General features: G+C 47.5%; 1 protein-coding gene across 1 annotated transcript in view; it reads right to left on the bottom strand.

Moving 5' to 3' along the window:
- The window catches only part of LOC135900132 (macrophage mannose receptor 1-like), a 117,565-nt gene that overhangs the window by 38,143 nt on the left and 54,331 nt on the right, over positions 1–25,091 (bottom strand). The window contains exons 7-13 of the mRNA XM_065429569.2: positions 23,466–23,643; positions 21,643–21,789; positions 21,438–21,545; positions 19,207–19,371; positions 16,898–16,921; positions 14,620–14,640; positions 11,462–11,648 (exon numbers count right to left, since the gene is read on the bottom strand). Coding sequence (XP_065285641.2) covers positions 11,462–11,648; positions 14,620–14,640; positions 16,898–16,921; positions 19,207–19,371; positions 21,438–21,545; positions 21,643–21,789; positions 23,466–23,643 — 830 coding nt within the window. The remainder of the gene's footprint in view (positions 1–11,461; positions 11,649–14,619; positions 14,641–16,897; positions 16,922–19,206; positions 19,372–21,437; positions 21,546–21,642; positions 21,790–23,465; positions 23,644–25,091) is intronic.

The following is a 25,091-nucleotide window of genomic DNA, read 5'->3' as shown; positions in this document are numbered from 1 at the left end:
TATAAACATTTGACGCCAAAGGTCTATTGATTTTTCTAAATTCTTACATCGGAACGTACAACGAGACAAGCCAAATCAACACACTAGCAGACAAGTTGACAAAGCAGGCAGCGAGGTCCAATGAGACGAAGCGTTGGGGTGGTTCATTTGTGCCGTCATGTCACATAAAAAAATATCAACATTTTTTTAACCTACGCCAGAACATCCATGTCAACACACTAAAGCCAGCCAAAGTAACTACGTTCTTATTTATTTTTTCTACTTTGACTTTTATTCGCGAGGACACATTGAGCCTCTTCAATTTTTTTTTTTGTTCTCGCTACGCTACCCGCGGGCTGCCAGAGCCAGCCAGAGCGCATACGTTTTTCTCGTATGGCCCCGACCACCATGCGGTGCACTTCGGTGCGCGTTCGGTTTGCTCTGGCCGAGTGGATTTTCACCGGACAGAGTTTTGGACGCTTTCTGGCTAGCAGACGAGAAAAAAAAAAACACTATGGCCGCTCGCCGCCATCACTGTGGGGACTCGAAGGATTGCACCGCATTCCTAGAGCGGAACCTTTCCGGAAAGTCTTGTTTCGCTGCTGTAGGATACTGAGCAGTATGCGTATGGTTCTCAGTGGACCAAGCGTCTCATGTTTTCTTCGGTATTCCTTCCGTAGCCCCATTAGGTGCCCGAAGTAGGTATTAGATTCTGGCCAACATACTTTCCTATGCGTTTTTTTTTTTCATTTCGGTGCTTCCGCCTCACAGAAAAAAAAAATACATTGTTGCGGCGCAGCGAATTGTCGCATGGTGAAAGTTCGATTGTGATACTTCTCTTGCGGAAGGTAATGAGCGACGGGACGCTTCAGTTGCCGGATACGTTTATTATATTATTGCGAAAGCAATTATATGGACATTCCAGGCGCATTCCTGCCATCGCCCTCATGTTTCGTATAAAGTCCAAGGGTGATAACATCGTGACCACGCGCTGCATGCTGTATGTGCGAGTGAAAGCGTAGGAGGGGAGGTTGAATGGGTGAGTCGACGATGGTGGCTCAGTCTTGTGTGCGCAAAGGAGAAAAGCAGGGAGCAAGCGCGCCGCCTTCCGTCACGCGCAATACATCGGGGGGAGTGGATGGAATGGGGGCGGAATCTAGGATTCTGTGAATCTATGATTGTGCAACATGTTTATTTGCCTTGTTGACGCATTATATGCAGTTACTTCTTACATACATAGACTCATTGGGGACTTATACGTATAATTAAATATCTTGTTGCGAGGTTTTGTGTATACATGCAGTGAACTTTGTTTCCAGTGACACTTTTTTGTCCTTTATGAAGCCGTATTTTCGCATTTGCATATCCCATTGTATCTTTGCATTTCTAGTGTACGAGGGCGAGTCAAATGGAAGTGAGCCTACCCTAATCACGCAATAATGGTTCGGTTCATTATCTGCGAGGCATGCGAGTAGGAGAACGGCATGTCTCATTTACAAAAGTGACACGCAGGTGTGAAGATAATGTTCTTTAATGCTCTCATACACTGGGTTGAATATGGTTGCGTCACATAATGGACACTTCAAAAGTTGAACAGCTTGGTGTCGCGAAGTTTTTTACAGCTGAAGGTGTTTCGAAAACAGAAATTAATCACCATATGACTGCCGTGTACGTTGAACACTGCATTTCATTGACCACTGTGAAGCGTTGGAGCAAACGGTTCAAAGGATGTTGCAAAGACATTCCAAGACCGGGCCAAAACCATCGTGCAATCACCCCCCCCCCACACAATTTTAAAGGTTCATGAGCTGCTGAAACAAGAACGGAGGATAAGCATCGATGAACTGGCAGACCGTCTGAACATCAGTCACGGTTCGGTTCACGCCATAATTCATGAGCTTCTCGGTTATCGGCTTTTTGGTGCGCAATTGATCCCCAAGATTTTTATCCATCGCGAGAAGACGGAGAAGTTTCGCGCTGCCTTGACTCATCTGATCGGGCATCACAACGAGCATGACGACTTCTTGTTTGCAACTGTGATCGGGGACGAACCTTGGTGCCACTACTACGAGCCTGAAACACGACGGCAAAGCTTAAAGTGGAAACATTCGAATTTACCACGCCCAAAGAACGTAAAGGCCATCATTTCCGCTGGAAAGGTATTGTTGACTTTTTTTTCGATCGACAGGGTCCATTACTGATAGAATTTGTTAAATCTGTAGAGGCTATCAATTGTTTCCGATATTGTGAAACGCCAGAACGGCAGCGTGTCGCAAGAACGAACAGCAAGAATGAACAACATGGAAAATTGACGAATGGGGTCATCTTGTTCCACGACAATGCCTGTCCCGACGTCGCTTATGTGGTTAATACAATACTGGCAAAGTTCAAGTGGGAAACGCTGCAACATCCGCCATACAGCTCAGACCTGTCACCTTGCGACTTTTACATTTTGGGGCAACCGAAAAAACAGCTCAAGGGAACCAGATACAGACTTTTTGAAGCAGCAACCCAAGGAGTTTTATAAGACGGGAATCACGCAACTCGTTAGTCAATAGGACAAATGTCTAAATTCTCATGAAGACTACTTTTAAATAAAGTACCCCGTTGTTGGCTCATTCATTTGACTTGCCCTCATATATCTTGCAGAACTCCTGCTTTTTATACGTGCTCTCTGTCGCGACTATAACTTCGATGCAATTACTCACGATACCCGACAAGGGACAGCTACTCCTGCGTAATACATTGGAACAAACGACAGCGTCATTGAGATTTTTCACTGGCCATTGCATATATACAAGAATGTAAGCACGGTTCTTGAATGACAAAGTTTCATTAACATATTTGTCCTCAACTTGTTCAGTTCATTGCCTTTTAATTTTTCATATCAGCGGCATGCACTGCTTTCCTGGTTTCGAACTGATATAGTTCTAAAGTTCGTGTGATATTTCTTTTACTTAAATAAATAGACAAAAACATGGAAGCATTGACGTCAGTTATGTTGGGCCAATTTTTGGCACATACGAGTATAATATTTTATGAAAAAATACATATTTTACTTGTATACACAGTGCGTAGCTTTCAAGAATTCGTTTGCAGCATCTTTGGCAATTACAATGCAGTTATTATTCATGTATTTGATCCCTCGATAAATTGTTTAAGAGGAAGCTTTAGCTCGGGCCCAATCCGACGCGGCCTATTCGAATACTTGTAAAACGCAGAAACGCTGTTATGAGATAATCCTGCTAATCGCTTTTATTGAAATTGGTTGCATTTGAGAGAGAAAGTTAAACCCTAGTGTCTGTTGGAAACAGAACTTCGATTTAGGGCCTGAATTTTGTTTAAAATATTTTGGAAAATTCGAAAGTTTGAAAAAATAGAAGCACGACGTTTACAAACTAATAGCTATGCATGAAGAACAGATATTGTGGTTCTGTAAACGGCATTTATTATAACAGTCAAAGCGCACAAGTTTGCTATGACAATTTGTATCTTACGTGAATCGTTTACGTTGTGTACAAGGGTTCTGCAGAAGCCGTATTTCCACAATACTAAATTTTTTTGAGATTCATGTGTAACATATCTACTTTGTCCGCTGTAGATGTACTATTAGATGCAATTCACAGAATTGTGATATCATTTTTCATTGTTGAGTCACGGAGTTTTAAGCTTGATAGTTTCGTTTTCTGAAAATCTTCAGTTTTGGACAATTGTTATTAAATAATTGACCACCTAAATAAAAAATTCGAAGCCAGTAGTCACTAGAATTAAACTTTTTCTTTTAAATGCAATAAACCTCCTCAAATTTGGTGAAGTGGTTGCAGGGAAAAACGAATTCCCCTTCTACATGTACTTTGTGGGGTTTCTGGCTCTCGCAGCGTTTTCAGGCTCTCGCGATGGCTGTGAGGAGGCCATTACGTTGTATTGCCGAGGGGGCTCTGTGTCCCTCTCCTCCTTGCCTGGACGGGGTGGCAGCGGGTCATAAAACACTGTCGCTCTGCTGTCACCCCGCCCACGCGAAGGTCAACAGGCTTTGCCTATTGGCCGACATTTTGGCGGGATTCGGGCCCCGCTTCCGTGCACTCCGGGTAAGCGCGCGCAAGACGGGCGCCCGGGGAGACCACATCGGGGCGTCGGAAGGTGCGTACGTATTCCTCTCTGCCGGCGGCGGCCCCCTTTGTCCGCCGCCGGCCCATGGTTACTCCGGCTCGTCGGGGTCCCGGCCTCGGCGGGCGTGCGCGCACTCTTCCGTCGTCTCGATGTCCTGAGGCAGCGTCTGCCGATCGTGCCCCCGTCTGTTCGTCTGTCATTTCTCTCTATTTCCCTTTTCTCTGCTGTGGGGCGCACGATGGCAGGCGCTGACCGAAGGATAGGCAAATTCTTACTGATCGGGTTCTTTGTTCTTTGTTTCTCTCTCTGTCGCGGTGCGGGTAAAACGTGTGTTTGTATTGAGTCCCAGGTTAATAAATGTTCTTTGTTGTTTCTTGAGAGCTTTGCCTAGGGTCTCCCTTGCTGCGCGCGCGGTCTCGCCTTCCCCTAAGCTGTGGGGCCGGCGGGGCGCGTACGCGCGCAGCTGCGCGTCGGCACACGGAGCGGGCCGGAGCAGGCGCGGACACGCGGTGCCCTGCATGCGTGGCGGCTCGCAGTGCTCGAACCCGCGGTGGTCGTCCGGCGCGCGCGGAATCGGAGCGTGCGCGCCGTGAGCGTCGCGGACGAGAACACCACAAATTGGCGCCCAACGTGGGGCCAGGGGCCCAATCAGCCTCTGGCCGAGTGTTCGGGCCGCTGCGTTGCTGAGGTTGCGTTGCGAACGTGCTTTGTTAACCGAGCCATGTCTCTCCCCCGTGTGCCGAATTCCTCTATTTTCCTCTCGCTCTTTCTGTCATACCTTGCCTCAGTAAATGCAGCGTGGTAAGCGTATCGGACCACCGCTTCGAAGTTCCTCGCTGCGAAGCGCGGACGAGGAAAGGAGTCAAGCGGCCGCCAAGATGCTGCAGTCGTCATCGATTGTGGAGACCATGCGGGGCCGGAGGTCTCGCCGATTCGTACCGGGAGGGCTGACTTTTCCGTCCTTCCATCTGCTCAACGATTCGGTGAGTCCGACGGATTTTCGTGGGTCTCTAGCATCATTACCATTCTGGCGGCTGCTCATTGCGCAGACTGCTCGGGTACAGTGCCTCTAAGGCCGGCTAACTCTGCGGAAGTTCTCGGTTTTGCTATTGTTGGCGCGGCTCAGTGGCATGCCCGGCAGTTCTCAGTTGATGCGCGCCTTTCCTCGCAAAATTCAAGCCATGATAGCTGACGCACTATAATATGCCCTCTGTCATCTTTAGGAAGACCGGTTAGTGGTGGTGCCTTCTGCACCACCAATTGAGGGCAAAGCTGGCAGCGCATAGCCGAGCGGAGACAAAGGCCACGAAACAGGCCCGCTCCGCGAAGAGGCAAGCGCCCCGGACATCCCTCCGTCGCGCGCGCAGAAGGGAACGCTCCCCCGCTACCCCGCGGCGATGACGGGGAGGACAGCCCGGGTGGAAGGCCAGCCGGGGGAACGAAACCCGCCACCCCCACCAAAGGGTGTCGGAATAGTCTTTTTCTATTTTTTTTAAACGGCCCGAAGAGCGCCGAAGGGACCGCAGAGTGACCCGTTTGTAAATAATTGTAAATAGTTCTTCGACGGCCTCAGGGAGGCGGAGCGCCGGAACGTGGCTGGTATTGCACGCGCGCGGGCGCCGTAGCGTTGCTTGTGTTGCAACGGGCGCGCGGGGCCGGATACAGCGTGTGTCGCTGTTGCCCCGGGTGGGTTCGCTCTGCGGGGTCACAACGAGCTCGGCCGATGAAGATCGCGTGCCACCCGCTGAAACTGCAATGTAAAAGCTGTGTTCAAGGTGGTAACCCCAGGTGCCGGAGAAACGCGATTTAGCGCCACTCCGGCAAGTATCGCACGGTCATCAGAGCGCCAAGGTTTTATTTAAAATCGATTCGCGCTGTGACTTGGCCCGGCGTGGAGCGACTCTTCGTCTATCGCCGAACCTTCCACGTCTGTTCATCACACAGACATCGCGTATTTGAAGTCAATTTTGATTGGTGCCGCGGATGGACAGTGTGCGTCCGTGGAAGGAATTTCCGCTAGCGTCGAAGTCGTATGTCATCGCGCTAGTGAAGACCACGTTTACTGTGTCCGGCTGAACTCAGACGGAGTAACCATCTATACTGAGGTGAGGCATGCCTATGTGGATCCACAACTTTGGAGCAGCCGCCCATTCTTCTTCAAAAAGCTCTCAGCTATCGACTTCGCTGCAATCAGGCAGGCGGCTATCCGTCTTTCTCTGTCCTTGTTTTCCCGTTGTTCAGTGTTTCTTCGTTAGGCTACTTGTTTCTCTGTGTCTTACCTAGCCGTCTTCGTTTTGCTTTTATGTATGTGTTTCCTTAGGTATGGTTCATGTTGCTTTTGTGTTAGTCATCTATTTGTACCTGTGTGTTTTGCGTTTCGAGAATGTTTCGCGTGTGTTTCCGCTGCCGTGTTGCGTCAACGGGTGATGTTGAACTGGATCGAAGCCTGGCGGATCGGGCTGTGCGGTCACGACGATTGGCGCGTGTCATGGCTGTACCAGGGAGCGGACACCGCCAGAAGCACCGGCACCGGAGGCCGTTGCCGGACGCCGTTGAAGTGGCTTGGAGTCGCACGCGTGGCATGCGGGCTTTGTTCGTGCTCGCCGGAGATATTTAACGCGGACATTCTCTGTACATTTCCTCGGCCATCTGTTGTTCTCTTGTGTTTTGATTGATTGTGTGGGCCAACGTTTTGTCGTTTCCCTTGTCCGCGTTTGTGTCAGGGTATCGTTGTGTCTCTGAGAGTTTGTCTTTTCTTGTTGCTCTAACATTTTCTTCTGTGGATGCTTTTATTGTGCATGTTCGCGTTAAAGCGTGGGTCGTGTGGGCTTTCTTTTGTGTTGCTGTTGTATACCTCCGACGTCCCTATTTAATTTATTCTGATAACTTGCTTTTCTTACTTTGATGTCTTTTTTTATTTATGTTTTGGGGGGCTGGTGATTTTAGGTTCAAACTGCCAATGGGTGGCTCCGGTATTGGCAATGTAATTACTATTTCTTTGTTCTTTGTTTTCTTTTCTTCTTTGGCTGACATCGGAGCCACCAGCCTTGCATTGGTAGGGAGCATTTAAGGAGGGAGGGATGTGGGGTTTCTGGCTCTCGCAGCGTTTTCAGGCTCTCGCGATGGCTGTGTGGAGGCCATTACGTTGTATTGCCGAGGGGGCTCCGTGTCCCTCTCCTCCTTGCCTGGACGGGGTGGCAGCGGGTCATAAAACACTGTCGCTCTGCTGTCACCCCGCCCACGCGAAGGTCAACAGGCTTTGCCTATTGGCCGACATTTTGGCGGGATTCGGGCCCGGCTTGCGTGCGCTCCGGGTAAGCGCGCGCAAGACGGGTCCCGGGGAGACCACATCGGGGCGTCGGAAGGTGCGTACGTGTTCCTTCTCTGCCGGCGGCGGCCCCCTTTGTCCGCCGCCGGCCGATGGTTTTGGCGCATTCACACCGAAAGCGGGGCGGGCAAAGCGGGCAGGCGGAAAGCGGAAAGCGGCGAAAACCTCCTCGCCGAGCGGGCAAAGCAGGCGGAAAACGCGGCGGGCAGCCCGATCGCTCTCGGACCGATTTTTTCCGCCCCGCCGGAGCTTCCCGCTTTCCCGCAGCCAACCAGGGCTCGAGGAGACAAGCCGACTCAAAAGGCATCCACCGAGACAGCTGAATTTTACGCTGCACTTTTGATCGACACCTTGTTGCGCGATGCTATGTCACAAGAGACACGACGTACTCAAGGACACTGAATACAAGCATCAAAACACTGGCATGACCAATTCGCTCTCGTTCTTGCAAGGCGGGGCGGACCCACCAGCGGTGTTGGCGGGCGGTCTTCGAGCTTTCTGCTGCTCGTCTTGAAAAGCTCCTGAAGTGGCGGCGAGTAGAATGCCAACTATTCCGTCTTCTTCGTCCGAGCTGCTTCACAAGTGGTTAGCAAGCGCGAGCGGTTGTCCAGACGACGGTGGTGCGGTGACGACGCTCGCGCGCGCACGTTGAGGACGGGCGACTGGTGCCAAGAGATGGCGACACGTGTGCCACGAAAACGCCGGATGCTCCGCCCTCGCTGCCACGCGGGCCGCAAGGCAAGCCGTCCGGTCTGAACAGGCGCGCGCGCTCACCGCCTCGCCGCGTTGAAAATCCGCTTGGCCGCTTAGCCGCTCCGCTTTCGGTGTGAATGTGCCCTTACTCCGGCTCGTCGGGGTCCCGGCCTCGGCGGGCGTGCGCGCACTCTTCCGTCGTCTCGATGTCCTAAGGCAGCGTCTGCCGATCGTGCCCCCGTCTGTTCGTCTGTCGTTTCGCTCTATTTCCCTTTTCTCTGCTGTGGGGCGCACGATGGCAGGCGCTGACCGAAGGATAGGCAAATTCTTACTGCTCGGGTTCTTTGTTCTTTGTTTATCTCTCTGTCGCGGTGCGCCACTCTAGCGGCCACCGGCGACCATTCGGCTATGTTTTGTGTTATGTTAAAACGTGTGTTTGTATTAAGTCCCAGGTTAATAAATGTTCTTTGTTGTTCCTTGAGAGCTTTGCCTAGGGTCTCCCTTGCTGCGCGCGCGCGGTCTCGCCTTCCCCTAAGCTGTGGGGCCGGCGGGGCGCGTACGCGCGCAGCTGCGCGTCGGCACACGGAGCGGGCCGGAGCAGGCGCGGGCGCGCGGTGCCCTGCACGCATTCTAGCGGCTCGGAGTGCTCGAACCCGCGGTGGTGGTCGTCCGGCGCGCCGTGAGCGTCGCGGGTGAACACCACAAATTGGCGCCCCACGTTGGGCGCCATTTTGTGGTGTTCACCCGCGACGCTCATGGCGCGCCGGACGACCACCACCGCGGGTTCGAGCACATCCGAGCCGCCGCGCGCGCAGGGCACCGCGCGCCCGCGCCCGGTCCAGCCCGCTCCATGTGCCGACGCGCAGCTGCGCGCGTACGCGCCCCGCCGGCCCCACAGCTTAGGGGAAGGCGAGACCGCGCGCACGCAGCAAGGGAGACCCTAGGCAAAGCTCTAAAAAAAAACAACAATGAACATTTATTAACCTGGGACTCAATACAAGCACACGATTTACCCGCACCGCGACAGAGAGAGAAACAAAGAACAAAGAACCCCCAGCAGAAGAATTTGCCTATCCTTCGGTCAGCGCCTGCCATCGCGTGCCCCACAGCAGAGAAAAGGGAAATAGAGCGAAACGACAGACGAACAGACGGGGGCACGATCGGCAGACGCTGCCTTAGGACATCGAGACGACGGAAGAGTGCGCGCACGCCCGCCGAGACCGGGACCCCGACGAGCCGGAGTAACCATCGGCCGGCGGCGGACAAAGGGGGCCGCCGCCGGCAGAGAAGGAACACGTACGCACCTTCCGACGCCCCGATGTGGTCTCCCCGGGACCCGTCTTGCGCGCGCTTACCCGGAGCGCACGCAAGCCGGGCCCGAATCCCGCCAAAATGTCGGCCAATAGGCAAAGCCTGTTGACCTTCGCGTGGGCGGGGTGACAGCAGAGCGACAGTGTTTTATGACCTGCTGCCACCCCGTCCAGGCAAGGAGGAGAGGGACACGGAGCCCCCTCGGCAATACAACGTAATGGCCTCCACACAGCCATCGCGAGAGCCTGAAAACGCTGCGAGAGCCAGAAACCCCACAACTTAAATGGGAGCACCCGAGCTAAAGCTTGCGCTTAAGGAGGAGGCTGAGCTGCAACGTGCAGCTACATATATATATATATATATATATATAAATATATATATATATATATATATATATATATATATATATATATATATATATATATATATATATATATATATATATATATATATATATAGATTGGGCCAGTGGCGTAGCCCCCCCCGAAAAAAATTTCTGGCTACGCCACTGGCCCAGTCAACAACGAGTTTTCCTCCCTTCTTTCTTCTATATGGCAGCGAACCGTCATTTCTCATTGACATTATTCTTCCTCACCGTCCCCACTTATCAGAGGGTACACTGGTTCCCGAAGCCGCCCGGTATGCAGAAGAATGTCGGCAACTAGCTTGCTCCCTTACAACGCAAGAACAAGCGCTACAGAAATTTCGTCATGACGACGGGTGCCGCCACCACCAGTTTTCACCTGACGCTCTCGTTTGGTTGTGGGCGCCTCCTACTTCGACACAAGGTGTCTCCTCCAAGTTTGTATCCCGATACTATAGACCCTACCGGGTTCTACAGCAAACTTATCCGGCGAACTGCGTCACCGAACCTCTGATGCCCCCTACGGACCTGCGTCGCCGAGGCTGCGAAATTGTGCACGTAGATCGGCTCAAGGCGTATCACGAGCCCTTCGTCCTCACGACACCTTAGGCCTCCTGTGCGGCTCCATCTTCAGCGAAGGGGGAAGTTGTAAGGAAGAAGTTCGCCGTGCAGATCTCTGCAGCCGGATCGCCAGCGCTACTGAAGTGGGGCTCGGGCTAGACGCTGTTCCTGGTGTGACTGCAGCTAAGCCTATGCTGTGGCGTCTTCCTGTCGGCGTCCTTCGTGTCGTCCGCAGCGGTGTCGCATTTATTTGCCATAAACTAAACGCTTCGTCGTTCAATAAAACACCATATTCAAAAAGTATTAAGCGAAAGTTTTATTAACCATGGACAATCTTTAGGAAGGAGCGCGATTCGGACCTTTAACCAAGCTTTAAAGATGTCGCGTGATCGAAACCTTGTTTACAATGCAGTCTGCGGACGACGGGTGCAACACAATTGAAAATATCGGTTTCTCATGAACCTGTGAACGAGCCAGTTGAGCGTAACACTTTCATGGAGGAATTGACGAAAATAGGCTCAAATATGTGTTACCCTGATGAGAGATACACACGCACACAGAAATCGAAAACGACCGTTCTGAGATCAAGTATTTTTTATCGCCATCCTTTCGCTATTTTTCAAAATATTGAATTTGAAATAATTCACTAATTTGCGCTCTCTTCAGAAGCAGAAAAAAACAAGTACCTTTTGCTTCCTTTTTTTTCATGCTTTGGTGAAGTGATAGTACCTATAACAAATTGACAGGTAAATTTTTTTCACCTATTAAAGGCTTCGTATCTCCATCTAAACATCGACTGACGAAGCTCTGAATATGACACACAAAATAAGTTTCCATCGTACGGTGAGTGAGAAATGATAACCCGTCCACGTGGCCCACTGAGTCCTAATGTCCCGCAAAGTGCGGCCATCACTGTCACTGCTTACCGGGGTACAGCACATTCGCTAACCCCAATTAAGCTTGAAGCGTTCGCTTTACACAGGCACGGCTGGATTAATGATGCAGGCCTGAAGCTGGAAGCCGCGATTTAAGAGCGTTCATGTGCCTTTTACTGTGTTGGTTCTTGAGGCTTTGTTGCTGCTACCCGGCACACGATTGGTGAAGGTGTTCATGACAGCGAAGCGTTTAAATCTTGAACGGGCGGGTCGATGTACACGTGGTTCTCGAAGGAGAACGGTCCTCCGTTCTGGCGCCTCAACTGGGAGTACTTCACCACCTGTTGAATGGCGAATGCAGCCGCCACGAGCACGAGCAGAGCACCCAGGCCCACGGCCACGTACACTCCCGCGCTGGCCTTCGTGCCTTCGAAGGAGAGAGAGAGAGAAAGAAAAAAAAACATCAGTGGTGAGTGAGCGGTAAGTGTGAGGGTAATGTATTAGCATTACGTCACACCTCTCTGAACATCACAACTCTGAAGATCCGCATGGGTGCTGTTTAGGAGCCCACTCAACACACCTCTTGCCTCTTCGAGGTGAAACTGACGGTGGTTGATACATACATACATACATACATACATACATACATACATACATACATACATACATACATACATACATACATACATACATACATACATACATACATACATACATGCATGCACACGTACATATATACATACATACATGCATGCATGCACACGTACATACATACATACATACATACATACATACATACATACATACATACATACATACATACATACATACATACATACATACATACATACATACATACATACATACATACATACATACATACATACATACATACATACATCACCACCAACACCACCATCACGAGCCTATTTGATGTCCACTGCAGGACGAAGACCTCTTTTCGCGATCTCCAATTAGCCCTGTCCTGTGCCAACCGGTTCCAGCTAGCGCCTGGAAATTTCTTAATTTCATCACACCACCTAGTCAACTGCCATCCTCGACTGCGCTCTCCCTCTACTGGCACGCATTCTGTAACCCTAATGGTCCACCGGTTATCTAACCTATTACATGACCGGCCCGACCCCCTTTCTTCCTCTTATTGTCAGTTAGAATATCGGCTATCCCTGCCAACTCTCTGATCGACACCGCTAGTTTCCTGTCTCGTAAGGTTATGCCTAACAAGCTTCGTTCTATCGCTCTTTGCGCGGTCCTTGTTTTCTTGTTTTCGAGCTTCTTTGTCAGTCTCCAAATTCCTGCCCCATATATCAGCACCAGTAGAATGCATTGCTTGTACGCTTTTATTTTTAATGATAATGGCAATCTTTCTGTCAGGATCTGACAACGTCTGCCGAATGCATTCCAACCCATTTTTATTTTTCTACAAATTTCCTTCTCATGATCAGCGCTCCCGGTGATCAGTTGAACTAGGCAAATGTACTCCTTCGCATACTCTAGAGGCTGACTGGCAATCCTGAACTCTTGTCCCTTCCCTGGCAATTGATCATCATCTTTGACTTCCGGATATCTATCTTTAACCACACTCCTATACTCTTTCTGTTAAGGTCCTCAATCATTTGTTGTAACTCGACCCCAGTGTTGCTGAACAGGACAATGTCATCTGCAAATTGAAGGTTGCTGAGATATTCGCCGTTGGTCCTTAATCCTTAGCCTTCCCAGTTTAAGAGCTTGAATACTTCTTCCAAGCACGCAGTGAACAGCATTGGAGAGATTGTGTCTCTTTGTCTGACCCCTTCCTTTACAGGTATCTTTCTACTTGTGTAGAATTAAGGTAGCTGTGAAATGTCTGTAGATATCTTCTAAGATATTGTACAAGATACGTAAGCGTCCTGTACTCCTTGATTACGTAATGCCTCTATGACTGCTGATATCTCGATTGAATTAAATGCTTCGTCGTAATCTATAAAAGCCATATAAAGAGGCTGATTGTGCACTGAGGATTTCTCGGTTACCTGATTGATGACATGCACGTGATCCATTGTAGACTATCCCTTCCTGAAACCTGCCTGTTACCTTGGTTCACTAAAGTCCAGTGTTGCCCTTATTCTTTTGGAGATTATCTTGGTGAATATTTTATATAATATTGGAAGTAAGCTAATGGGCCTATAATCTTTCGGTTCTTTAACGTATCCCTTTTTGTGGATGAGTATATTGTTGGCACCCCTCCGGTTTACTGGGACCCTTGAAGTCGATAGACAGTTCATGTAAAGAGCCACTTGTTTTTCAAGCACTATGTCTCCACCATCTTTGATCTTCTCCTGCCGCTTCTCCCATTTCATGTCCGGCAAGGCCCTTCTAAGTTCATCGCTAGTTATAGAATGAGCCCCAGTAACCTGTTAATTACTACTTCGAATGGAGGTATCGTGGCTGCTTTGGGCACTGTACAAGTCAGTATCGAATTTTTCCCCTGCTTTACTATATCTTTGTGATTGCTGATGCTATTACCCTGCCTATCTTTTAGTGCATACATTTTGGTTTGTCCGCGATGCCTAGTTTTCTTCTCACTGTTTTCAGGCTGCATTCATGTTTTACTGCTTCCTCAGTATTTCTCACGCTGTAATTTTGAATATTCCTTATTTGCTCCTTGTTGATTTGTTTTCCCAGTTCAGCGAATTTCTTCAGTTGGACACTTTCATTCTTTGTCGTTTTTATTACGTCCTCATATATATATATATATATATATATATATATATATATATATATATATATATATATATATATATATATATATACACCTCTACGAAGTCACCGGCTTACCGCATTTTGCAGACCTTTTTTTTCGCTATCATGCTCCAAATGCTAACGCGGGAAAGGAAAAGATACAAACAGGTATAGGTAAAGAGTGAAATTTGTTGAAATGCGGTCATGTTAAAGGGCGAATATGCAAAAAAATGCTAGTTTGATAAAAAGAAAACTTCAGGAATACTAAATGGCTAAATCTTACGGTGAAATGACTGTTATTTAACTTTAAAGGCTCAAGCACGAAATACGGTCTCGATGTCCTCGTGATAACTTTTGGTGACGCAATTTATTGTGACGAATGCGAAGAGGAAGGGATGAAGGGATGGAAAATTGATGGTGATTGGGTCAATTAAAATTTGAGCGTCGCTGCGTGAAGCAGACGATCTCTCGCTTGTTTCTAGAGGTTTCACAGCACTCACACGAGTGATATCAATGAGAGCAAGCCATTACTTTTTTTTGCACATTGGCACAAAGGGTTCACGAAAACTTGAAGGTGCAGAAATATATTCAAGAACTAGAGTTGGTAAAGTAAGAAAGCGATAAGCGATAACGATACATACGCTCATGTAGAGACTTACCGGAGTGACTTGCCGCGGCACCTAGGAATAAATTTAGATAGAGAGTGAGAGGTTAAGATATCAGCGAAAATTTTCAATCATAACAAAAGCAAATTCCCCTAACCACGCGCGAAAGAATACTTAGTACTCTATTATACGACTTTTACTAAAGAGTAGAAGTCGTATATACTAAGCCAAGCTTTCATATGGTGGCTGCGGACCACCGTGGACTGAATCACGATGTCACTTTTCTTGTTGAGTTAAAATGGTAATGCGTAAAGAAAATCGCCGAGATGTTGATGCAAAATATGTAAAGGATCATTTGCTAGGGTCATTTGCTCTGTTGTATAGTTGACCGAACGGAATAATTCTGCGTTTTCACGTCATTGACTAGGTGTCGGTTAAGAGTTAAGGCTTCGTAATGTTTCGTGCGAATCACAAGAATGCGAGGACTACCAGCCGTCGAGACGACATGCTATGTGAACGTACTAACAAATACTTCGCTGAAACCTGTTCGGTCATAAGGTGCTCTGGAGATTGCTCTATTTTGGAATATACTTCCGCATATCAAGCTCCATGCACTATTACTCTATTTAGCCATGACACAAAGAGTCACTGTTCACTACAGAAACATGGCGTGGTACAGAAAGAAGCCCAGTGCAGAAGAAAGCCATCCGATTAAAAATTTTGTAAATTTTACTGCCTCTTCGTCCGATCTTTTCATCTGGCTCTCATGTGCCGTTTTAAACGAAGTGCAAATATGAATCAACCAGACCAAGTAAATGTCCTTGTCGTTATATATACGTATTTGTATATAGAAACTTCCTATGGAACAGACGGATAAGCTATTATAAGACGGCACGGCAGATTATCTGACGAGCATAAATATCAGAAATACAAGTCAAACGTAGAGCCTAATACAGTAAATAAATAGCGAAAAAGATTAAGCGATATAATTTGCGACATCGTCTAGCACTTAATGCGTGCTCAACCAATGCAATGAATGTCCAAATACTTGCCTCTAATTCCCCGCTGTTTAAAACAAAAAAAGAAAAAGAAGAAGAAAAGATATGCCGCAGTCGTCGTTTCCCAGTTGTTTTCGCGATGGGGGCTACAACAGTTTTCAGGATACGAAACGCTTTAAGCAACATCACCCCACATTTTAAGTACACGGCCTTCTATTGAGACTGACAGCTAGTATAGGTGGCCCACAAATAAACCTGTATTACGAGCCGATCCATACGACTATTAATTCTTAGTCCTTAGCCAATACCTTCTTCATAAAAAACCGTTCTCTAGAAACATTTGGAGCAATGGAAGAACCGTGAACGCGCTGTTTTACGCCCCGAAAAATTTAATTCTCTGCTTTTACGTGCACAAATCCCGATGCGATTACGAGGGCTGCCATAACGGGCAGTTCCGGGTCACTTCTGACTATGTGGGATTCCTGAACGTCTACCTAAAGTTAGGTACACGAGTGTTTATGCAAATGCGACCACTGCAGCTGGGACTGAGTGGCTCGCAACTCAGTAGGACAACGCTGTAGACTCTAATCTACCGCTATGAGTGCTGCCGTGACGAGTGAATTTCGGCTTTGTCAGACCCATGCTAAAAAAAAAAAAACATTTTGACAGGCATGAAGAAAGCAAAGGCGATGTTGTAGGTGGACGCTTCTTATTACCGCAAAAATTGTCACAAATGCACATCACTTTACATTCACGTATCTATGAATCATGAATTAAAATTTATATCACAAAGGTAGCAAAATTTCAACTAGGGAATGCATGGTTTAGTATAGGACTCCGGAACTTGTAAGTATGCTGCTTACAATTCAGCCATGTGCTACCTTGGTGGTAAGTGCCGTGCGACATTTGGATAAAAAAAGTCGAACGATGGCTACGTATATACGTTCGTATACAGTAGGCTGTGCCTTTCCCAAATATATTTTTTTGTACTATACAGGCTTACATGTCTCAAACCATAGCGTAAACGTTCACATTTCCTGTTTTTCCCACGAAAAATGTTGAGTATCGGCTGCAAAAGTAGGTGATCTATGCGCTACCAGGAAGCTATCTTATTTTCCACAAAGCGATGAAGAATAATATTTATAATGTTCGTATTGGTCACTACTTGTTGATAACATTACGACACTTCAGAGTCGTCTGTGGAGTCACGTAGAATATTAAATTAGTGAGAGCCTCTAGTTTATCAATACAAGTAAATGAAAGCCATGTAACATTTTCGACAAATCAGCAAAACATGCTGAGATATCTTGCAAGAACGAAAGTATGACACTCACCTTCGTTTCTGTCCTCTTGAGGTTCTAGAATGAATGGAAAAAAAATGGACAGCAGGGTTAGCACACCAATTATGTTGTGACCCACAGCCCAGTCAATCACATCGTGTCGAGGGGTCATTTTTTTCTGCCATCTTTCTTGCGTACCGCTATTCTTGGCTACGGGCAGTTTCACCATACATCTTGTGACGGAGAATACGTGAACAGAATTAAGGGAATGACCGTCGTTCCCAACCAACTTTATTCAGACGACAGGTGCGTTCTAGAAGCAAAGTTCCAGTGCTCGCAAACACATTTTGCGCACCGAAAATGCACCATATTGCAATGGAGCTCCAATTGTCAACGTGCATGCTTATTCTAACAAAGACGCGAAAAATCGCTGGAGGGTCACCAATGTATTGCTGATACAACCATATCGTTGCTTTCTGTTGATTACTAATAGGCTTCCATGAACTCATGTGCTAAGGCACCTTTGCTTTTGCCGGGTATGAGGATGTTAGAACGACTTGGCTCACACGTGAAGGAACCACATTGCATGGGCAAAGGTGCAGAAACCTTGTTCATTGACCTACATTGTGATCTTTTCTTCTTCTGCACACGGCTTGAAAAGATACGTGTTTCGCTAAAAAGTTAGCATACTTAGGAGAGGCGGTGAATCTAACCTTAATTAAAACCCTGAACAGGAAGCAAAGTACTGGAAGCTGGGGCCAGTGGCACAATTATGAAGCATCCAGCGCAAGTAAAGCAAGACATGAATAATAAAACAGCAAAAAGAAAGACCAGGACGAGCGCACGAAGTATAGCACAGAACTAGTTTCTGCGTGATTCTTTGTGCCTTGTTTTGTTTGCACTATATTACTTCGGATGAACCAAGTAATCTGTAACCAAAATTTTGAGACACAAAGAAAATGCTGCTAGCTTTTCTGATAACGTCCACATAAAGCGGAGAGCCATATCGTAAAAGAAAGAGTGCCAGATTCAACGCCTCTGTTGGATTCTACGTTAGGCGAAGCTTTTACAAAACGTTTCAGTGTCACTGCTATTCAATGATACACACGACGCGTGCAATTGTATATTATGCCCAACTGATATAATAGCTTATATGAATTCAGTATAATCAAAGCAACAATTGTATACTTCATACTTGAATGAAAACACAAATTCACATGGCGCCTTGGTAGGAGAGTGAATGCCGGGATGACTTGCAGATCAGTGCGACATTTTTCAAGTGACGAAGCAAACTCACTGTCAGCACGCGTGCATGCGCAGAGAAGCATTGAACAGAAAGATGCATATTTAGCGCCTGAAGGCACCTGACGAACACGCTGTCAATCAATCGCTCGCAACCATATTGAAACGTTCCGCATGCCATTCCAATTATTCCGCACGTTTCCGCCTAATTCTTACGGAATATGTATGGATTCCGGATAAATTTCGTAAAATGTTTGTAATAATTATACGGAAATATTGGAATGCATATGAAACCTTTCAGTAGGGAAAGTGCTACAAGCCGCGGTGAAACCCTCGCTAGGTGGCATTCCACGGACTGGCATAACCAATCCGCTCACCTAGTCACCCCGTTTAACTACAAAGATTCCAAAATTGGCTTATATTTTATTACAGTCTGCGGCATCAGCGCAGTTTAGATTATACGCCACCTCAGAGATCCGATTACTCAACAATTACATTGCCTTCAGTGCTGGTTCACGCTGCTCGGAACACGACCAACCGAAAACCTAGACGAGAGAGGAGGTAGGCGGGCAGCGGCAAAGAAACATGACGGAAGGAAATAAACTAGCACTGCGTGACGCAGCCAGCATTGAAATGCCCATTCTTCGTGAAGCCGTTGCCTTCGCTTTCTGCGCTTGAAAAGACGGGCGCAACACGTGACCTGTGAGACTCGTAGTATTGGCCTGGTATCGCCGGCTCCCGGTAGTTCTCAAGCGGAACGCACTTGTTCGATTGCTGTGCCGCGGCTCTACCAAGAAAAGCTTCACTTTAAAAAAAAATGAAGGCCTGGCGATTCCGCTGCGTGACATGCAATTAGTTCATTAGCATTTAGTTTCTCCGACAAGGGATGTTTGTCCACATTGGCAAATCACTGACGATAATAAAGGATCACCGCGTTTGCAAAGCAGGATGATCAGATATACCATCGCTAAAACAATGACCATCTGCACAATTTTCGGTGAGCCATAAAAGGTGCTAACTTATAGCATCTCTAAGAAAGTAGTCACCCAAGTGGCGCTTTGTGCGCTGCGATGTTATTTCTTTTTGTTTCATTCTCCAAATTTTCCAAGTTATTCGCTCACCTTTCTCCACAGCGCATAGAAAGCCGTTTTTCACATCACAGCGGACGTCGTTCCACAGGGCATCGAACTGTCGCATCTCGACGCAGTTTTCGTCGATGCTGTTCGGTTCGCCATTCTTCCAGTGTTCGTAATTCAGCGGAGAACCATCCAGCCATTCGTAGCTATCTGCAAAATGACAAGAATGTATTCGTTTATATTCGGCCGCACGCATCTAACGCACGCTTGATGGTGCCCCTGAAATGCTTACATCGCTTACCGGTAGTTTTACCGGTAGTACAGAAATCAAGGTATGGGCAATAATCTTTTCTTTATCCTCCTCAGAAGCCTCGACCACTCTGTCAGGTTTCGGCTTTAATTATCTCCGACAGAAATTAAACAGGACAAATAAAATATTCCTCACTGGATTGAAGCCAGACGCGTGTTTCCGCTTGCATGCGTGAACGAATGATCAATTTTATTGTGGCTGGTATTGGAGAAAACTTTATTAATGCAAAAAAACTCAGTGCCCCTCCACTATGTGAAGAAGGATGACCAGCGAAGCTGTGTATGTGGGCCCCTTAATGCCTAATTGCACCTCCGCCGCGGGTCGGCACGGCATTGCACTATCTTCGGGATCGGCCCACGTATGGGGAGTGCTTAACGCCTGCTTCACCTCCAGCGCGGCTCGGGCCGGTATTGCACTATTTCGGGATAGGCCCACGTATGGGGAATGCTTAACGCCTGCTTCACCTCCGCCTCGGGTCGGGCCGGTATTCGACTATGTTCGGGATCGGCCCACGTATGGGGAATGCTTAACGCCTGCTTCACCTCCGCCTCGGGTCGGGCCGGTATTCGACTATGTTCGGGATCGGCCCACGTATGGGGAATGCTTAAGGCCTGCTTCACCTCCGCCTCGGGTCGGGCCGGTATTCGACTATGTTCGGGATCGGCCCACGTATGGGGAATGCTTAACGCCTGCTTCACCTCCGCCTCGGGTCGGGCCGGTATTCGACTATGTTCGGGATCGGCCCACGTATGGGGAATGCTTAAGGCCTGCTTCACCTCCGCCTCGGGTCGGGCCGGTATTCGACTATGTTCGGGATCGGCCCACGTATGGGGAATGCTTAAGGCCTGCTTCACCTCCGCCTCGGGTCGGGCCGGTATTCGACTATGTTCGGGATCGGCCCACGTATGGGGAATGCTTAACGCCTGCTTCACCTCCGCCTCGGGTCGGGCCGGTGTTCGACTATGTTCGGGATCGGCCCACGTATGGGGAATGCTTAACGCCTGCTTCACCTCCACCTCGGGTCGGGCCGGTATTCGACTATGTTCGGGATCGGCCCACGTATGGGGAATGCTTAACGCCTGCTTCACCTCCGCCTCGGGTCGGGCCGGTGTTCGACTATGTTCGGGATCGGCCCACGTATGGGGAATCCTTAACACCTGCTTCACCTCCGCCTCGGGTCGGGCCGGTATTCGACTATGTTCGGGATCGGCCCACGTATGGGGAATGCTTAACGCCTGTTTCACCTCCACCGCGAGTCGGCCCGGCATTGGACTATCTCCGGGATCGGCCCACCTTGCTTACAACAACGACAGGAAAATTTCCTTGGGTGCTAGGGGTATCCAGCTTGGCCGTAACAATTAAAATTAGATATGGGGTTTTACGTGCGATAACAACGATCTGATTATCAGGCACGCCGTAGTAGGGGGACTCCGTAAATTTGGACCACTTGGTGTTTTTTAATGTGCAACTAAATCTAAGCACATGGGTGTTTTCGCATTTCGCCCCCATTGAAATGCGGCCGCCGTGACTGGGATTCAATCCCGCGACCTCATGCTCAGCAGCCCAACACCATAGCCCATAAGCAACCGTGGTGGGTTGCCTAATGTTATATCATTCTGCTACTTCTGAAGAAAAAAAAACGGCAGTAAGCAACAATTCAAATAACCCCGTGTGAAGTAACCACAAGAGTGTAGCATTAACTAACGGTGATCGATAAAGAACGTTTCTTTAAAAGTTTTTAAAAAACAGTCGCTTTGTCCATGTGAATGATCTGCTCCTGTGCGTGCAAGCAAATGATGGGTTTGAAACGTTCTAAAAGAACAATTACGAATAAAAGACGATAAATAAGACAGGTAGTGTTCGAGTAGACTTCTTTTTTTCCCTGTCAGATGGGATGAGTACCAGCGCATTCAGCAGGGAATGGTTGAGGCCTGGTCGGTGGTTTCAATGAGCTCAATGTACATACCATTGTGACCACTGACGAGTCCAATCCACAGCTGGCGCTGAGACTTGCGAAGATACGGACTGAGCCTTCCAATTTCTTCCTTAGAGTGAAAACTTGCCAGCGTCGAGTCTGCGACAAATAGAATACATCTCACTCACCATACATCCAACCTCAGGGAAAAATAATCTATCACAATATTTTCTGCAATATGCGCACACTTGTTTACTTTTGCTATTGCAGATGGCGACGGATTCGTTGAAATTCACGACGTGCTCAGCTTGGAGCAAGTAGCAGTAAGGGTTGCCCACGTCGATCCAGTTTCTGGCGTGTTCGGGACATGGGCCATCGTGGTGCGTCACCTTGGGCGGCTTCTCTGGAATTAACCGAGAATTTTCACTGTCATTCGCATTTTACTCAACATTGGTGACCAGATTAGCAGACATATTACTATTTCTCGTTAGTCAAGTTGTTGTACCGGAAAGCGTTTCGCGACCTTCTGTATATGCAAGCTGCGTGAACATTAGCTAAGAATGGCTCATGCTGACGAATAAGCAATATGATTTTGCGAGAATGCTGAATAAACACTGGAGGATTTCAATGCACATTAAAGCATCTGAGCATCTATCAACTCATATAAAAATAGCAGCCCATTAGTCACCTGTTATTATTATCAGCACTCACCATTGCGTGTGTTTTACTATTGTTGCTGTAGAAAGCCCCGAAATTGTTCTAAGGTAGCTTAATTATGCTATCACAATTCATTGATCGGTTGCATAGAAGTAAACAGACGCCACAAAAGAAATAAAGCAAGACAGGGAGATAGCAAGTGGCTTGGAAATACCTCCGGGCACAAGTCCTCACTAGCAGTTGCTTGAAAAAGCTATTAAGAAGGAGCAAATTCAGACAACTTCGTCTATTACGATTTTCCCGCACTGATCTCTTATTCCCCTGGGAATTAGTTTGAAGTTCTTTCCAGGACCACAGAGCTGTTATGGAATTCATTGCAGCCAAGTCAGTCGACGCATATCTGTAGTAGCTTGAAGGCACACAAGAGAGATGTACCAACTTTGGCTAGATTTGTTAAAAAAACATTCGTGGGACATAATTAACTTTTCTTGTTACTCTTTTTGCGCTTCATATTATATTTGCTAATATCGCAATAATGTTCCATACTGCTGCGCTGCGTAAACATTCCTTTTATTGTACTTATGCTTTTGTTTGCTTCCTAATTTCTTACGAATAGATTGACGAACACAATGCCTCTTACACAATGCCTTCTTGAAGGCTTGCAAGGTATCTGTAAATAAATAAATAAATAAATAAATAAATAAATAATGAATGAATGAATGAATGAATGAATGAATGAATGAATGAATGAATGAATGAATGTCATAATGGCTACTCGCAAACTGCGTGACCAGATACGAAGTTATCCTTCGTGTTCTAGGAGACATCAGGACGATCAAAATGATCCCCTTACCAGTAATTTATGTTTCTTGTTCATTTCGCAAATCGACGAAAAACTAACCAGCCATACGAAATGTTTTGGTCAGCATTGCAAGATGCGGAAACTCGGCAAACATTGACGTCACTTAACCCGCCCGGCTTGCTGAATCCTGTTGGTATCGGACACCACAATACCGCCTCAAAACGCCCTTCCAAGCTCACTGCAGTCACTTTTACTGGGGATCAGGTCAAAGTACGATAGCTGTGATTAGAAGTTAACGCAAGGAATCCAGCACTCCTCCAACAGTACACTCCACAAAGAACGAATACCAGTGCGAACTGACGAGAACGAGACGAGAAGGTGACGCACGCGTTCGCTGCCCTCTCGTCTCGTCCTCGTCCGTTCGCGCTGTTGTTCGTTCACTTTGAATCCGAACCAACTAGCCCACCAACAAAGCCTGAACAACGTAAAATCCAGTGCATGTTCGATCTGACACGGCAAACAGGTCGGACACGACACAACAAATGCGGACATTCCGACTTTTGTCGGGTTATCCTAACGCCCTCTAAATGTATCGAACGCGAGAGCCGATAGCCACTGACCATTGTCAAACTGGCAAAGGAAAGGCAGGTGCGTGTCACAGGGTTGGACGCTCCACATTCCCGTGGCGAAGTCGGAAGCGATGCATCGTCGATCGCCGTTCGAAGCACCGGGCTGCAGAGGAGCCCAGTTCGTGTACTGCACCGGCCAGCCGCTCACCCACGTGAACAGTCCCGTGGCCTAACGGTCGGGAGGGGCGGAGTGAGAAAATAACACAGAAGGCACCAATAAGCGAATTTTAGTTATTTGATCACATTATTTCTTCGCACAGCATTCAATGGGACTCCATAGCGCCCCCGAAATGACGTTAACATGCTGTAACTCATGCTTGACCGGTCAGCTCAGGTATTAGGGGACCAGAGCAAATAGTTATCCCATAAACGGAGAGGAAAGGCAAATGAAGTTGCTGTCATTCTTGATAGTCTGCGGTGTAATTATAAAAATAGGGCTATCATCGTCAGCAGAGACTTCAAAATCAAAAAGAAAGAGGAAAAAAAAATGGTTGCGATCCTAATTTTTTACTTAGGTGCCTGTTGGTGGCACTCGAACCTCGGCGTCGGTGTTTAGGTTAACTTTAGGCGAACGCAACGCACGAACCAAACTTGGACGCAACAGTTTTCCATTAATGAACCGGTTAAATAGTGTGCCACCTCATTGTGTGTGACGTCATTAGCGACGTCATTACTTACGCTTTCGACTTCCGTGCTTCCAGGAATTTCCTGAATTTCTCTTATCTTCGTGCTCATGTGGCGGGTCTCTAAAGTGTACGATTCTGTGGCTTCGTGTGCGGTAATCAGTGATGTCTAATTAGGTCTAATTATTCCAGACACTTCAGTAGCTGAACTTGTAACTAAGCTTAGGCTATAAAGTCATATATGTAGTGAAACCCATGAATTTTGTACTGTACTATTCGTTTTCTTTCTTTTTATTTATTTTGAATTCCGTCCCCGGTTGCCTCATTGATTTCAAGTTAATTCTAATTATTCCACACACTTCAATAACTTCAGTAACTCAACTTGTAAATAAGCTCACTCTGACATCATATCTAAATGAAACCCATGAATTTTGTCCCCACTCGTCTCAGGAGATAAAACGGAAGTGCTGTGCAAGAGACAAGAGTGCCACTCTTTGCTCATGCCACTAAAATAAAACTGGCTGTGTTTCTACTTGGAAATTTTCACAGGAGCTCCTGATTACGTCATAATTATGGTGTTGACTTCAGTTTTCTTCTGCGTCCTAAAGGATTTGTTAGGTTTTAACTGTATCGTCAGAACGGGCCAACCTGTGCAATACATTAGTTCTTAAATGCATGAGTAACATAGTTAACAGAAGAAGTGGACAACTAGGGACGCCTCAACCAGCATCTCGAGAAATAACAAAAGTGACACACCGCTCTAATACGGATGTCGCGCTGTCTTTGAATACGGGCACATGATTTAAGTCTCGCTTCTTCGGTTCAGTAAAGGGGCAGCGCGCGACAATTGAATGTGCCATCATCCAGGGGACACCTAACTCATAACACCAGCCAATTGCAGTGTGGTTTGTCGTGGGTGAGAAGACCCTTCTGTGAATGCAGATGGCGGCCTCAATGTATGTGAAAGCACTGGTGTGCCACTCAGCCGACTGCA

Source organism: Dermacentor albipictus, chromosome 4, assembly GCF_038994185.2.
Source record: "Dermacentor albipictus isolate Rhodes 1998 colony chromosome 4, USDA_Dalb.pri_finalv2, whole genome shotgun sequence".
Classification (NCBI taxonomy): Eukaryota; Metazoa; Arthropoda; class Arachnida; order Ixodida; family Ixodidae; genus Dermacentor; species Dermacentor albipictus.
Note: the sequence above shows the minus strand (reverse complement) of the source record. Positions and strands in the feature narration are given on the sequence as shown.